The sequence below is a fragment of the Solanum tuberosum genome, unplaced genomic scaffold, assembly GCF_000226075.1.
Source record: "Solanum tuberosum cultivar DM 1-3 516 R44 unplaced genomic scaffold, SolTub_3.0 scf00143, whole genome shotgun sequence".
NCBI lineage: Eukaryota > Viridiplantae > Streptophyta > Magnoliopsida > Solanales > Solanaceae > Solanum > Solanum tuberosum.
The window spans coordinates 872749-888127 of NW_006239068.1; the positions used below are offsets into that span (position 1 = coordinate 872749).

Consider the following 15379-nt stretch of genomic DNA (forward strand, 5'->3'; position numbering starts at 1 on the left):
CTCTTCCTCTTCCTCCTCCTCTTCCTCGTCCTCCTCCTCCTCCTCCTCCTCATCGTCCTCCTCTTCTTCTTCTTCCTCTTCTTCCTCTTCTTCCTCTTCCTCTTCCTCTTCCTCTTCCTCCTCCTCTTCCTCTGCTTCCTCTTCTTCCTCTTCCTCTTCCTCCTCCTCTTCCTCTTCTTGCTCTTCTTCCTCTTCTTCTTCCTCTTTCCTCTTCCTCTTCCTCCTCCTCCTCCTCTTCTTCTTCTTCTCAATTAAATATTTGTGTACTTTGCTCCTGTTCAGTGGCTCGCTGAGACTATTGTTTTTTGTATCAATACACTGGTGAATAAAATAGTTTCATCCTGAGAGGATCAGTTTCTATAAACCTCGAGTACCAGAGGGGAGTGATTTTCTTAAGGAGACACTGTGCATTCAGTGGACTTTATTTTTTCTTTCTGTTTCATTATATTGTTACAGATCCTGGTATTTTTTTTTACAGTCATAATTTATGCTTATGATATTAATTGTTGTTTTTGAGTACATGTTTTAAACTTTGTTGTTTATGTTTCTGTAAAGATATTGTTATAAGTATGTGTTAGTACAGACTCTATGTAAATCCAACTACTGCAGATTCACAAATAACTTTTTACATAATACATTTATTTACAACAATCTCCAAAGAAATCTTTTCTTCTCCATGAGATCAAGCCTAAAAATTTATATGATTTTTGTTGTTGTCATAATAATGTTAATATTAACAGGAGTTAAAAAAATAGAAAGTCAAATGATAGAATTAAAACTAGCAATTAATTCTAATTATATGATACACAATGATGACTAATCTCTCACACAAAAGTACTTTTTTGAACTTTTTCCCATTTTCCCTTATTTCTCTTTCATCCTTTTCAAGGATCCATAATGTTTTGTTTGTGCACAACTTCAATTTCAAAACACTATCATAACTATATTACATACGAAATTTGGATTTTGGAAGATTGCATTTTTAATTTTAAAACACATAATGACTACATATTACTTATTGGTATATCATATGATTATGGAACCTTTGCTCTTGATAAACACATTGGTTATACATATATATTTTTAAAAATATTTAATATTTTGAAAGTAATTGATAGTGTTATACTAACGAAATTTGCAAAGAAGAAAATTGAGAAAAATATTTATTTGATTCTCTAATTAAAGACATTATCTAACCATGCATATAGATGATAAAAATAAACTAACCATTGTAAAATTTCAAAAGCAAATTAATGAATCTGTAAAATGAAATTATGTAAACTAGGAGAAATTAAAATAGTGTTATGATTTGTAATTTTGCCTTTTCTTTTAATAAAACAAATGGTAAACTACAATTGAATAACCTCTATACTCTTAAAAACAGATTTATATAAAAATACTATAACATCAAAATACAAGAAAAGTTCTATTCTAAAAAAAAAAAAAAAAGAATGTTCTAACCGCGCGAAGCGCGGATCCATTTACTAGTCTATATAATCAAACGGATGACAAAACTTCACCCAAAACTGAGTTACCAAAAATACTTGGAAATTTGTGACCATATGCTAGCTAAATTAAAGAAATTAATATGTCATAGCTATCGAAGATAATTATCAAATGTTCAAGGTAATTTCTAGAGTTCAAGGAAATAGTTCAAACAAAGTAGTTTATTAGGGGTTAAAGAGATTGATCAAGGATGAGAAATGAAGGGGATCAGGATGTTCTGTGGCCTATTTGTAATGTTGATGATTAAACAAATGGTGATCTTAGGAATGAGAACAGAAATACGAAATCTTGTCTAGAAGAAAACAATGGTGTATATATAAAGAAAAAGTTTTCACATTGGTGGAAAAAGCCATTTTTTAGGTCCTTTTAAGGCCTAACTTATTTAGTCTATTTAATTGAATAAGTCTACTTATATATATAAATGATTGGACTTGAATTTGTTATATTTAATTGAGTCGTATATTTATTTATTTTGCTCAGGTCGGATCTTAAATTAAATTAAAAGATTTATCTTTTGTAATTTATTTTTGAAAAAAATTGTTTATTTAATATTTAAATTTTAAATTAAACAAAAAGTGTTGTCTCATCATAAAAGGAGCAAACAAAAAGTTTTGTCGGTTTAAGATAGGGAAGCAACAAAAAGTATTGTATATTCAGAAAGAGAGCAACTAAAGGTTGTGCCTATTCAGAAAATGAACGACTTCATGAAAAGTCTCCTTATTAGATTTTATAAATACGAAGCATTCCTAGAAATAGGGTATTCAATTGCATATATGTTTGAGGCTTATCATGACAGATAATTGCTTGTCATCTCTTAATTGAAGGCGAAAAGTGCTTAGTCAGATATCACAGAGATTAAAAGAGAAATAACGCGATAACTCAAGGACTAAAAGCGTCATTTTCCCAAGAAAAAAAGAAAACTAATAGTGGTTGAATTAAACAAGGAAGAAGATAAAGAGGAGGGGGTGGAGGGGAATTAATTTTAGTATGAAAAAGAACAATGGGTCTTTGACAACTTGGGATGCGGGTCTCATAGTTGTCCATTTGTCAATCAAATAATGTCTCATACAAGTATGACTTGGTATGCCTCGCCCGTAATAGAATTTTTTTCTACAAAGTTATATAAACTAAAACATATATTGCAACCTTCTAAATAAAGTGTAATTCAATTATTTTATTGCAGAAACATGGTTTCTCATCAAGTTTGTGATCCAAGTGCTTCTTTTGGTTGCTTTGACAAACTCTACAAAGCTGATCAAGCTTCGAAATTGTAATAGAACAAATCATATCTAGATTCAATACATTTACATAACTATATCAGCAAGAAATGTACAAATTTAAGATCAACTCAGCATTAAAACGTAATTTGAGCTAGTAACTTCTACTCCTCAGCTTCTTAAAACCTTTTTTCAACTCCTCTATTGGATTCTTATTTACAAATTATATAAGTGGGGCATGGCAGTCCAGTGCACAAAGCATTCTGCCTTAGCAGGGTCCAGGGACGGCCGCACCCCAAGGGGTGTGATGTAGACCTACAGTGACTGCTTCCACAGCTCGAACCCATGACCAATAGGTCACACGGAGACAACTTTAAAGTTTCTCCAACTTTACAGATTATATAAGTCAAGTTCCTAAATCGCCCACCTGAATATGTACTAGTGCTATAGCATGAAGTCGGTCAACAAATCATCGATAAATGCAGCTAAAAGATACTTCTCAATGTCAGTTACCACTTGTTCAACTTCATTGTTAGTTAATCCAGTTCTCCAAGCCAGATCCCATGCACTGCCGACCACCCCCTTGCACCATAGATCTCTTTCTAGCAGTGGATAAAGAGCATCAGCTGAAAGGTTCTTGCCAGCCACCTTATTGTAACATCGCAGAACTTCAATCCCATCACAAATTTCATTCATCAACTTGTCAAAGGATACATAATATTTTCTCATCTTAATGGCCTTCAGTGATAACGGATTAACTGCCAGTGCACATTGGGACCTTTTATTTTCTAATAACTCATTAGCACAATCAAGTAAGAGTGATCTATCAGCAATTTCATGATCTACACTAGTTGTCTGCCATACAGTTGGTTCCCACACATCTGTTTCAAAAAGCTCCTCCCACTGACAGAGGAACGATTCACTGCTCAACAGTAAATGCCTTGTAGTGGCTCCGGAGTCTAAGTTTTCATTCTCAGTGAAGTCTAGATTGATGTTACAGTTAATCTGCTCCACTAATTTGATGTCACCGAGACAATAGGTTGATAGAACGCTAGATTCACAAGGGACACTTTCACCATTGACAGCATTATCTGCAATTGAAGAAGTAATATTTTAGAATATTTTCACAATGACAACTGATTAATCTTCTTGGATCAACCACAAGTTGTGTGCAGAATTTATTTCCTATAAGATAACTAAAGGGCTATTGAAGCTTGAGTGATGACTATAAGTAGCTACTTCCATGTGTAACATCTTCTATCGTGGTTCTTAAGGTATGGAAGAAGAAAGAGGCAGGGAAGTACAATTATTATAACACTCCGTGTGTGGCTTTAAAAGGTTGAAGTGCGTTAGAACACTTCAATTACTTCTAGCAGGTTACTTCAACACTTGTTCTATAAAAGTCTAGCTAGTAGATTGTATCATTACAGATTTGGAACTTCCACACAGAAAGACAGTAATTGAGTTGTCAAGATATAAATATTCACAAGTCTTACTAGAAAACAACTTCTTATAGCTTCTCAAGAATATCAGAACATCTTCATTGTCAATTGCACGTATACTTAAAGATTTTATGGAAGCTTTTGAGTCCGCCAGATCTTTCATTTAATGTTTTGGTTATATAAAGCTGCTGTGCTGTCGACTAAACTACTATATTATCATCATATATATCATTATTCCCAAGTTAAGAAGAAAGAAAATATTCTAAGCTGCAAAAGAAGAATATAAATACTATTCATATTTGGTCTCTTAGATATGGAGATAATATCATTCTTGTTTGTTGAACAATGTCTAGCATATATATCTAACCACATTGCAACACTCAACGTTATAGTTACTCGACAAGTCTCTGTATGATGAATAATTGAAAAAATGTTTCTAAAGTTACCAGAACGTATGCATAAAACTGGCAAAATAATGAAGTAAGTGCTACCGGTGACAAGATCCTCAAAGATATTATCCCCTTTTTCTAACTGAAGCTCTTCTGAGAATGTAACTTCGGATATGGCTATATCTGTGTCTTTATCTACTGCCTGCACCATTTCTATACTTTCATCCTTCTGTTCTATGTTGTCAACCTGTATCAATATATTCCATTAGTCTGGGACAATACCAAAGAAATCCTCCATTGTTAATTCCACATGAGGACCAACATCTACAGAATAGTGTCCCCTAAATATGTGTTAAAAAAGGGAACTTGTACAATAAATAATAACACAGAGACGAGAAACATAGCTTCCAGAAGAAAGATGGTTGAAACTCAAAAATATAAGTTATAACTATGTACTCACTGTAGCAATGGGGGTACTCTTGATGGACTTGTCAGCTTTAACATTCTTCTTCCTCTTAATGGAGTTATGAGATGCAGTGGTTGTGATATGCTGAGGATCATATATAGTACTTTTTGCTTGTGCAACCAATGGTTTTCTCTCTGGTTTTCTCACTTTCACAGTGCTCATCTTGCTTTGGTCCTGAAATTTAGCACTGTCGTCTATTTTGGCATTTTTCATTTCTTTAGAGTTTCTGATAGCAGGAGCTACTCGTTGAGTCCCGTCCTCTGTTTTTCCAATTGCTTCTTTCTTTGGTTTCCCGGTCTTTCCAGGAGAAGAAGCTCTAGTCCTTGTATTAGGCTGTTTTTCCTGAATGAAAACTTTAACAGTCTTTGAATTTGCAGTTGCTTCACCACTATACTTGCCAGGAGAAGAAGCTTTGATCTTTGCATTAGGATGTTTTTCTTGCAGAAGAACTCTAAGCATCTTTGAGTTTGAAGGTGCTTCACCAAGATCCTTGCCCAGAGAAGAAGCTCTAATCTTTGTATTAGGCTGTTTTTCTTGACTCAGAACATCAAAAGTCTTTGATTTTGCAGTTGCTTCACCACGATACTTTCCAGGAGAAGAAGCTATAATCTTTGTTTTAGGCTGAATCAAAACTTGAAGAGTCTTTGATTTTGAAGGTGCTTCACCATGATCCTCTCGCCCTTTTTCTTTGCTGTATCTATTATTATGATCTTTTCCTGTCTGCATTTTCCTATATATGGTGAAATTCGATGCTCCCTTCTGGTCATCAGATGAACTTTCTTCCCATTTGTTTCTAGAGCCTGATGGATTTTGTTCATGGTTACAGGCAGGAAACATTTCACTCTGTGAATATAGAGGCTTCATGATCACAATGGGTGGAGAATCAACAAACTTATTTAGCAAACCTGAAACACTATTAGATTTATGTGTAGACTTGCTTCTCAAAAGCCCCTTAAAATGCATGGTTTCAATTATTTCATCCAATGTTTTTCTTTTTGGATCCACCTTTTGACTGATGAATGTTGGCTTCTTTGCTTTTGGCAAATCTATTTCAAATATAGGTCTGGTCTGCTTGACAACCCTGTCCTTCTCATAGTGCTTCTGGGTAGTTTGGTGCTGGGGCTTTCTAGGAATTTCTTCAAGACCCATCAGTCTGGCAATTAAATTTGGCCCGTCTGGCTTCTCCTGCGGCAGGGAATAATCAAAAGCGGTCACTTGTTGGGATTGAACAATGGAGGACTGGCTTGAACTAGTGGATGGGACATGTGATGATATAATCATTTTCCTTGTATCAACAGACGCCTTTTCACTTGTTTGAAACCGAGACTTTTGTGCAGCACAATTTGGTTGCAACAGATTTTGTCTAGCAAAGTTATCTCTTATGACTTCCCTAAGCTCATCAAAACAATCCCCATCAACAGAAAATCTTGGTTTTTGAAACTCAAGCCTGTGTTCTGAAATCCTTTCAGACTTGGTTCTTTGAATGGGTATTCCATCAAGTTGAGGCTTATCTTTCTGCTTCTTCTTCTTCAACTTTGCCATATGTTGTGAAGCTTGTTGCAGCTTCCCTAGCATCACAAGTGATTCCTGTAAATCAAGGGCTCCTTTCAACAAATCTTTAGCGATGATATCATTCGAATGTCTTTCTATGGTCATACCGTTAGACCATGAGTGGATCACTTGGTTCAGATTTTGAGCTTCTCTGGACACCTCCATTAGCTGGAACGAAGATGTGTGATTATCTTTGCTGACTGTTTCTCTTCCTTTTTCCTTGTCTGATGAACAATACACATTTTTTTCCATTTGTGATTTTCTGATTGTCGTACATTCCACAACACCTTTGGGATCATCACAAGTGACAAAGGATCTGTACACAGCTGATCTCAGACTGTCTGGAGGCATATATATCCAAATTAAATTTTCAGTAGTTGGGGTGGGTGTATGACTAGACAAATGGAGTATTCAGATTAGAGGCATTGTCCATATATTAAAGAATACAAGTTGCAAGTAGACAAAGGAATTTTGATCCAAATGTTATGGGGTTAAGACTTGATTCTTCAACTTGTCTATCAAAGTGGAAATGAAGAAAAAAAGGAACTTATAATCCAGATCCCACACTCAATAATCAATAAACAAAGATTCCAAGCTCCCTCCCTGTATATGGATGAAGTTGAATTAGGAAAAGGGGGAAGAGGGATTTAAATGTGGTAGTTGAAGAAAAAGAGGTGAAGGGCGTTGGATCACACACAGACACCTACACTGCTTCTCTGTGCAAGTTACTAACAAAGAGAAAATGCCCGTGAATTTATTAAATTCTCTCTTTCCTTTCCCCTCTGCTACCAACTCTTCTTGTTTTTTTGAGGACGATTCTCCCAATTATTTATCTACTCTTTTTTTTAAAAAAAATTATAAAACCATTCGGTATCCTTATTCTTTTGTTACCTTCATGAGACTGAGTAATACTCTCTGTTTCATATTAGTTGATTACTATATTAAAAATATTTTCTCTGTTTAATAATATTTGTTCACAGTTGATTTTGCATATTTTTTTAGAAATTATAAATAAGATGATAATTTTACTATATTATCTTTGAATATGATAAATACAATGTCTTGACAAATAAAACAGAAATATGACTATAATTAATGATAAGGATAATTTAGGACCTAAGTGTAAATATTATCCATTGATTTCATAAAGTGGACAAGTATTATTGGAAATTCAAAAATAATATAATGGATAAATATTGTTGGGTGGAGGGAGTAGTTGTCTGACATTAGTTCATCACCTTAATAAATCAAGAAAGCATTAAATATTTTTTCTATATTACCCTTGCAATTAATTCTTTCTAAAAGTATTCACATTTATTTCTAAAATTCCCAAAAAATAATAATTAAGAGGTGAATTAGTAAAGTTATCTTCTTGTTTATGATTTCTTAATCACCATGAAAAATAGAAAATGATCAACTAATATGGGAGAAAGAGAATACTATTTAGTAATTCTAGCTTTCGTTTATGCTTTAACTATTCGATAGTCCCAAATATATTTACCCCATTAGTTTGAATTCATCACCCCCTGAATACTTCTCGATGAGTGAATGAATGATGAATACTTCTCGATGAGTGAATGGTGATAATTCTAACTTATGTTAACATGGGTGTATAGCTCATCACTCTTGGGTTGTGCTGCAGCGGTGGGGTCGTGGGGCTGCTCCACCATTAATCAAAGGTCTTAGGTTTGAGAGCTCTGAATATAGAGAAAATCATGTTGGAATTATCAGTCCCGAATGAGCCCTGCAATGCACAATCTAAATTTAGTTGACACTTCAATGCACGCTACTAACACCGAGTGGAAAATTTAAAAAAAAAAAAAAAAACTCATCACTCTCAATGCAAACAAATTTTTTTTAAAGAAAATCTCTATTAAAAATTTGATTCTAGAGATGGTAGCATGCTTCTGTTTCCCTGCATTAGTACTTTTAGCCCTATTTCAACATGATTTGAAATTAAATTGGTTTGAAGTTTTATGCACACATATAATTTAGATTTTTAAGTTGTATTTATAGACATAAAAATTTCATAATTTATGAAAGTTATTAAATTTCGTCGATTTTACAGTCTTATGAAATGAGCATTCCTTTTATAAATAAAAGTTTGTAGTTACAAACTTACAAATTCTCTTAATTTTAAAGATTCACTAAACAACAATAATAATTAGCTATTCTTTAATATAATCAGTTACAAAAAAAAATTATTTTTTTCAAAATGTAAAATCTTTTTATAAAATATAAACTTATATGAAATATTACATTACATTTTAAAAATAATTTGGAATGTAAAATTCCATCTTTTAGACAATTTGAAATTTTAAAACGATTCCAAATCATGTTCAAACGGTAATTAGAAATCAGAACGTAATTTAAGATAAAAAAATAAAAGCTTGAATGGTTGATAACTGTGAGGGGTATAAAAAGCTTATTCAACCCTGTTTAATAGTCAAGTTCTTCGGCAGTCTTTCTTCAATTCCCACCGACATGCATGTAAGAGTCGGATTGAACGTCTTGGTCAGCAAAGCAATATATATTCACTTTTATTTGTCCCTTAAATTTAAAAATACAAGTTACTACCCCCTATTTCAAAAAATAATTCAAAAAAGATTGATTTATTGTTACACGAAATATGCAATAATTATTTGGAAAGGAATTATTTTTTTGAACTTGCATTACCATTTGAATTGTTGTACCATGTGGAGTTGTTTAATGTAAACGCAACCGTTCCTTAGGTGGCCAACCTATTAATGATTTAAATGAAGAAAGAAGCAAGATTGAAATGTACCATCAATCCATCACTTTCATAATTGCATAAAGAAAAACGGGAGGACAATAACGGAAATTCCTTCAACTTCAACGTGACTTAATAAAACAAGTCAAGAACCATCCCCAGGGCATAATACATAAACATGACTCATAACTTGACGTCAGTTGACAACTATGACATTTATCTTTGGGTGTGCACAAGTAGACACTTAAACTTGAATACAAAAAATTGAACAAATAGATAGATTCGTCCTACATGGCACCCTATGTGGCAATTTTGTATCATATGCGGCGTTCTACTTGTATTATGTACAAGTTTAAGTGTCTACTTATACATACTCAAAGTTGGAGTACATAGTTTGCTAAAATCATGTTAAGAGTCATGTTTTATGTGTTATGTCTTTATTTGGGGTTCCCAATTTTCTCATTGTTGTATATGAAGTAGAATCACTACAAGAGAACAACTATTTAGATTAACGGACAAGGTTCCAACCAAACTCACAAAATTCCCTAGCTAAAGAACCCAGATTCCTATCAAAAAGTAGTACGGCTAAATTCTTACAAAATATATTTTATGAATGTTAAACTTTATCTAAATTAACTTGGACTATCCCACCTATTTCCCAAGATAATTTTGGATAAATAAACTGGGATATTTTAAATTTGATTAGACATATTTTACTAGAAGAAAGTAGCTAAATTATTATTGTACTGCACATAATTTTCTATGTAATCGTAAATATTATAAAATTAATGAATGAATCTATTCATATTTCTCCAAAGCATAGATATACTATTGATATATCTAGCAAAACAGTTAGTAATATATCTAGTACAAGTATCCTTAAAAGAACTACCTACAAAAGCTATTTTAACCGCTGAGTGCATATGTTAATGAGTATAAATTGTAGTAAAAGATATCTATTATTTTTTTATAACTCTCAGGGTCATTAGTTTCTTATGACTCGTAAGACTATTAGTTTCTTGTAACTTATGTAACATCTACCACATTCATCTATCCACATTACTATCCCTCATTCTATCCATTGATTATATGAAAGACTTTTTCACCTATAAATAGTGGTGTTTCTTCCTTTGTGAAGGGTATCTAAAAAAAAAGATGAAAAGTGTGGAAATTTATTGTAGTGAGGTTAGTGTAGTAAAAGAGAGAGTTGAGACAAAGAAAATACTCTAAGTCTTCAATTATATTCACTATATAAAAGAGATTAATTATATGTTGAAGGAAGGTGTTCTTATGTGGGCTTTGGACTCTTCAACTAATTTGGAGTTGCTTGAATTGTATGAAGTTGTTGGGTTGTTGTATCTTGGAGGGGACAAGTCAAGAGTGATACTGCTAGATCGATGTAGATTATGATGCATTGGGCTTGAATCTCCTTAAAAATAGTGAGATATTTGTGCCTCAACCTGATTTATAATTTATTTATTTTTTATTCATTTTATTTTCAACTGTAATTTATTGTATATGTGGTATATTACTCCAACAATTTTAAGGAGATTCATGTTTTTGTTACAGTGCAGATATCAAGATAGGAGATCATCATTCCATTCAACGTCACTCTCTTCAAAAGATGGAAGAGAAGAGAAGAGAAGAGATGTACGGGTAAACTATTTTTCTACTTACTCAATTCAAGCGGAGAAAAGGTAAAGCAAAATAACTTTTTACCTAATATATTTCATGAATAAAGTGATACTATGTTTCATGAAAAAATGATATTTAAATTCTTAAAATAGTGGAGGTTTATAAAATGAAAAAAATCATTCTGAAACGGTGATTTTTTTATATCTTTGAGAAATGCTCTAAAAAGAGTATTATGAGTTTATTTTGAAATAAATCACATGTTGTAGTTTGGTTATAATGGGATGACTTATGACTCTATGAGAGGTATAAATAAATTATGAAAAACATGTTGGGTAGCCATTTAACATGAAATGTATGGTGAGATAACTTTTGTTCTTGGAATGAAAATATAACATAAACCATGTGATGAAATTTCCTTGTCAAGTCACATAATATTGAAAAATTTGTGAAAGACAATCTTATTGGTTGTGTGAGTCTTGCAACTCCTTTTGATTCAATAGTGGAAATAGTGTGACGAATAATGAAGGAGTTAGCTAGCCTAATAAAAATTATGAGACATGTGACTAATTGCACTTTATATGACATTGTGTATTAAGTATACTATGTACAAGCAAAATTAGGAAAATTTACTTGGTACGATATTTGGTGGCTTGTTTTATGAGAAAAAATATTATGCTATACTTAAAAAGTTTTGTTGGTGCATATGAGAAAACTTGGTGCTATTTGTTGGAAATTAGAAAAGAAAATTATATAATTTGCTAATTCTACTATGGAGGTTGAAGTAAAAAAAAAACATTAAGCTTCAACTAGTGAAAAAAGGATTGATTTTATCATATCAAACACTTTATTTTGAGAAATTTATTTTTCTAATTTTGGTTAATTGTGATAGCACCAATATTATTGGTACAATACATAATCGTTATTATAATGATAGATTCAGACTCATGAGAAGAAAACACAATATTGTGAGATCATATTGATCATTGGTATACCATCAATATTAATTGTCTTAAAACTTGTGATAATCTTGGAAATTCATATATTAAGGCCTTAGAAAGATAAGTATCATGGACTTCGAGTGTCACTAAAGCTCTGTGCAGCACTTGACAACTTACTCACTAATCTTTCAAGATCTTGTAAGCCCAAGTAAGCTCTTTGAAACTAAGACCGCCAAGAGAATGTAAGGAAAGCAAGGTTTTGGAAGAAGGCTTTGTATTGCTTGTGGAATGCTTACACTTTGTTGGATCATTTACAAATGAGAGGCCCTCTATTTATACTACTTCCTAGGGGCCTAGTGTAAATAATATTTACTTTACAAGTCCCTAGAATATTTACATTTTAGTCCTATTCTAGAATTCTCTACATGTTCTAGGAAATTCTAAAGCTTTCTAAGATATTTTCCAAGGCATTCTAGAGTCTTCAAAGGAAAGATCTACGGAATTCTAGAGTCTTCCACTAACCTCTCAATAACTGTAGATTCTTCCTCCTTATTTTTATGCCAAATTTGAAGGGCAAAGTGGCGGGTCATGACATAAGGGTCTAAAGCCCATCAAGGGGGATGAAAATTTAAGTCCAAATTACTAAGTCATATATGAGGAAACCTACCCTATATCTCGTATGAGTGGGGTGTTAAATTATAGGAGCACCCATGACAGATTTCACCTATGTGAGTATGAAAGTAGACCATTTTCTATGAGAATGAACTTGTTCTCAAAAAACACTTATGAAAATCGAGATAGCACAAGGTTGTAATGTGCTGGCTATTAAAGCTTATGTCAACATCTTGATTGTTTTATCTAAGAAATGATACTTTCTTTCCCTTAAGCAATAGTAGTTCAAGTCTGAGACCATTACTGACTCTAAGTGAAGGTTCAATGCAGAGCACACCTTCATTATGCATAATAGTCTACCTTCAACTAAATTGGTGAATTCTCTTATTTTAATATTAAAATGAATGGAGGAATATTGGTGTATATGCATTTCATTAATATGAATCATGGTTGACACATGACTTGGAAGTTTGTCAAATCCAATTGCAATAACCATAAAAATTTGACCCAAGACGACGACATCTGTAGAATCGGCGTCCACCATTTTTAAGAGTTGTAGCAGTAAAATGTCTTGCCATAAATATGGACTTACATGTACAGGATTGAAGTTCTTCGGGAGAAGAAATCAAAGAAGATGCTGACATTTTTAACAAATCGAAGAAGAAGAACACTAATCTTCTAAACTAGGAAGAAAATTGAAATAAATTGGGAAAATGAAGTGTATATTGGGAACGAAGGGTTTAAGGTTGTTTTTATTAGATAGGTTCTTTTTGTATTAAGGGGGCAGGTTTGTGTCACGATCCAGGGGTACCCCCTAAATGCAACAAGGCATACTTGACCCTGAAGGGGTCTCATACAAGCCCTTAGCATACATAAACATAAGAAAATAGAAATGATGCAGAATTTAAAATTTGTACAATCAAAGTCTTTTTATTAAAATCAAAAGAGAAGTTTAGACCTTGTCTCATTAACCATCTACTACAATAGAATGCCAAAGAAGGGTCACAGTCCTTTACAACCAAAAGTCTCAAAATAGAATAATGGAAAGCAACTAGAAGTAAATGACATCTTGTCCTCGAACCATGAGGACTCACACAAGTCTTGGAGATAAGCAATCCAAGTCTTTGTCAAGAAAGGAAGTACACTTCACCTAGCCGGAACCTACACTTATCAAAAATGTAGAGGAAATAGGGGTTAGCACAAATATGTACCAAGTATGAAGCATGCATAAAAATCCTTGAAATATGATAAAAAGGACATTTTGGTTGAAGTATGCATTTGCCAAGTTTGAGAATCACCATGCACTTTTAATGTAAAACACAAGTCATAAGCACATTTATCATGTAAGAACATTGTAACATAATAGAACCATCTTTTTAGTAACCTTAAGTTGTACTTGTGCCATGTATGATTGGCATCCCATAATACCAACCACACTAAGTACTCTTTGAGGCCACACTAGTCATACATAACATACATAGACCTCATCATAGTCAATACTCATAGACAAGGAAATAGTCATGTACATTAACTTGAACATAAGGGAAGTCATACATAGCAACAATCCATTCAACATACATGCATACATTCATATCTTATCATAGCATAAGAAACCATCCCATAATACCTTTCAAAGTCTACTTGTGCAATGTAAAAGTGAAGTCACATACCCCCACTCCTACTAAGTAAAGCTCATCAAGAAGCTATAATTATAGTTCGTGTCATATTGATTAACTTGTCATGTAGGGAAAATAGCCATAACCGACATAGACTATGTGAGCTACAAGGAATCCGGTGTCGTGTAACCCCACACCGAAAGAAGGTATCCTACTTGCTTAAGGTAGAACTAAATATATTAGCTTTTAGATGGATCTACTAGCTAAAGACCTAGTGGGCACATAGTTATGGGATAGGGGGATTGCTTCTAGAAACCCGACCTATTGTATTGGCGGATGAGCTTCCATCTCATGAGAATAATTTAGATGACCCGACCTATTATATTGACAAGAGGGCCTCTACCTCATTTTCCATATCCACTCAGTGCTAAGCATTATTTCCCATATTATACATAATTAGTCTTGAATTGCATTTACATGTGTGAAGGAAAAACTTTCCCTTCATTCAATACAACTCATAAAATAGCTCATAGATTCAACTAGGTGAGAATAGACTTTCAACCTTAGAATCATCCTTAACATGTGAGTAAACCTTTCACATCATGTTCATAGTGTTTCATGAGAATAGCCTTTCAATCAACACAACAACATTATCATCATCCTAGACAATTCATACATAGTAATGTGTAAGGGTAAGGGGAGAATGATCTTTCAACAATACCACAATTTACACAATAGTCATAGGATCTTCACTTTCTAAGTGAACCATAAGTTCATACTCAACTTCCATCAACATGTACAAACCTTCATAATTTACCCTTCAAGGGTCATGAATCATGTCTCATAATCACACCTATAGATACTACATTAGGCATGGATAAAACAAGATTCAATAACTAAAATACCATAGACACAATTCATAGTATTCATCTTACATCAATACACCCATCACAATTCATGAAATTGGGGTCATGGGGAAATTCATGGGTTCATGTGGGACTTTACTATAAAATTCACCATTAAACAACAATTCAATCATAATATAAGACAATTAACTCATTGAAATCGTTTTTAGGAAGAACCCATGACTAGATTGAAAACCCTAGGTTTTGAAGAATCTACCAATTTGAAATTGAGAGTTGAAGGGCTTCATGGAAGAAAGCTTTCCATGAATCAAGACTCCCATACCTTGTTTGAAGATTTCCTCATGAATTGGAGTTGAGAAGGTGAGTTCTTGAGCCCTAATCTTCAAGTTCTTGTTTTTCTTCAATGAAGG

At 33.1% G+C, this 15379-nt stretch overlaps 1 protein-coding gene across 2 annotated transcripts; it reads right to left on the reverse strand.

The window, feature by feature from the left end:
• Positions 1 to 2750: 2750 nt before the first annotated feature.
• LOC102578795 (uncharacterized) lies at positions 2751 to 7395 on the reverse strand. Of its 2 annotated transcripts, none has more exons than XM_006352096.2 (3): positions 5015 to 7395; positions 4657 to 4801; positions 2751 to 3814 (listed from the first exon to the last, which is right to left on the reverse strand). In XM_006352096.2, the coding sequence occupies exons 1-3, from the start codon at positions 6920 to 6922 to the stop codon at positions 3168 to 3170; spliced, it is 2700 nt and encodes an 899-aa protein (XP_006352158.1). In that variant the 5' UTR covers positions 6923 to 7395; the 3' UTR covers positions 2751 to 3167. The 2 variants fall into 2 exon arrangements, with proteins under 2 accessions (XP_006352158.1, XP_015166293.1); XM_015310807.1 differs by having other exon boundaries at positions 4612 to 4801.
• Positions 7396 to 15379: the final 7984 nt, after the last annotated feature.

What these genes read in the sequence shown, in the direction of transcription:
- LOC102578795 (XM_015310807.1), bottom strand. Translation starts at nt 6,922, where the DNA reads ATGCCTCCAGACAGTCTGAGATCAGCTGTGTACAGATCCTTTGTCACT. An exon ending in AGAGTACCCCCATTGCTACA is followed by an intron (nt 4,802 to 5,014) that starts GTGAGTACATAG and finishes ATATTGATACAG; the next exon opens with GTTGACAACATAGAACAGAA. An exon ending in AGTTTTATGCATACGTTCTG is followed by an intron (nt 3,815 to 4,611) that starts GTAACTTTAGAA and finishes CTTCAATTGCAG; the next exon opens with ATAATGCTGTCAATGGTGAA.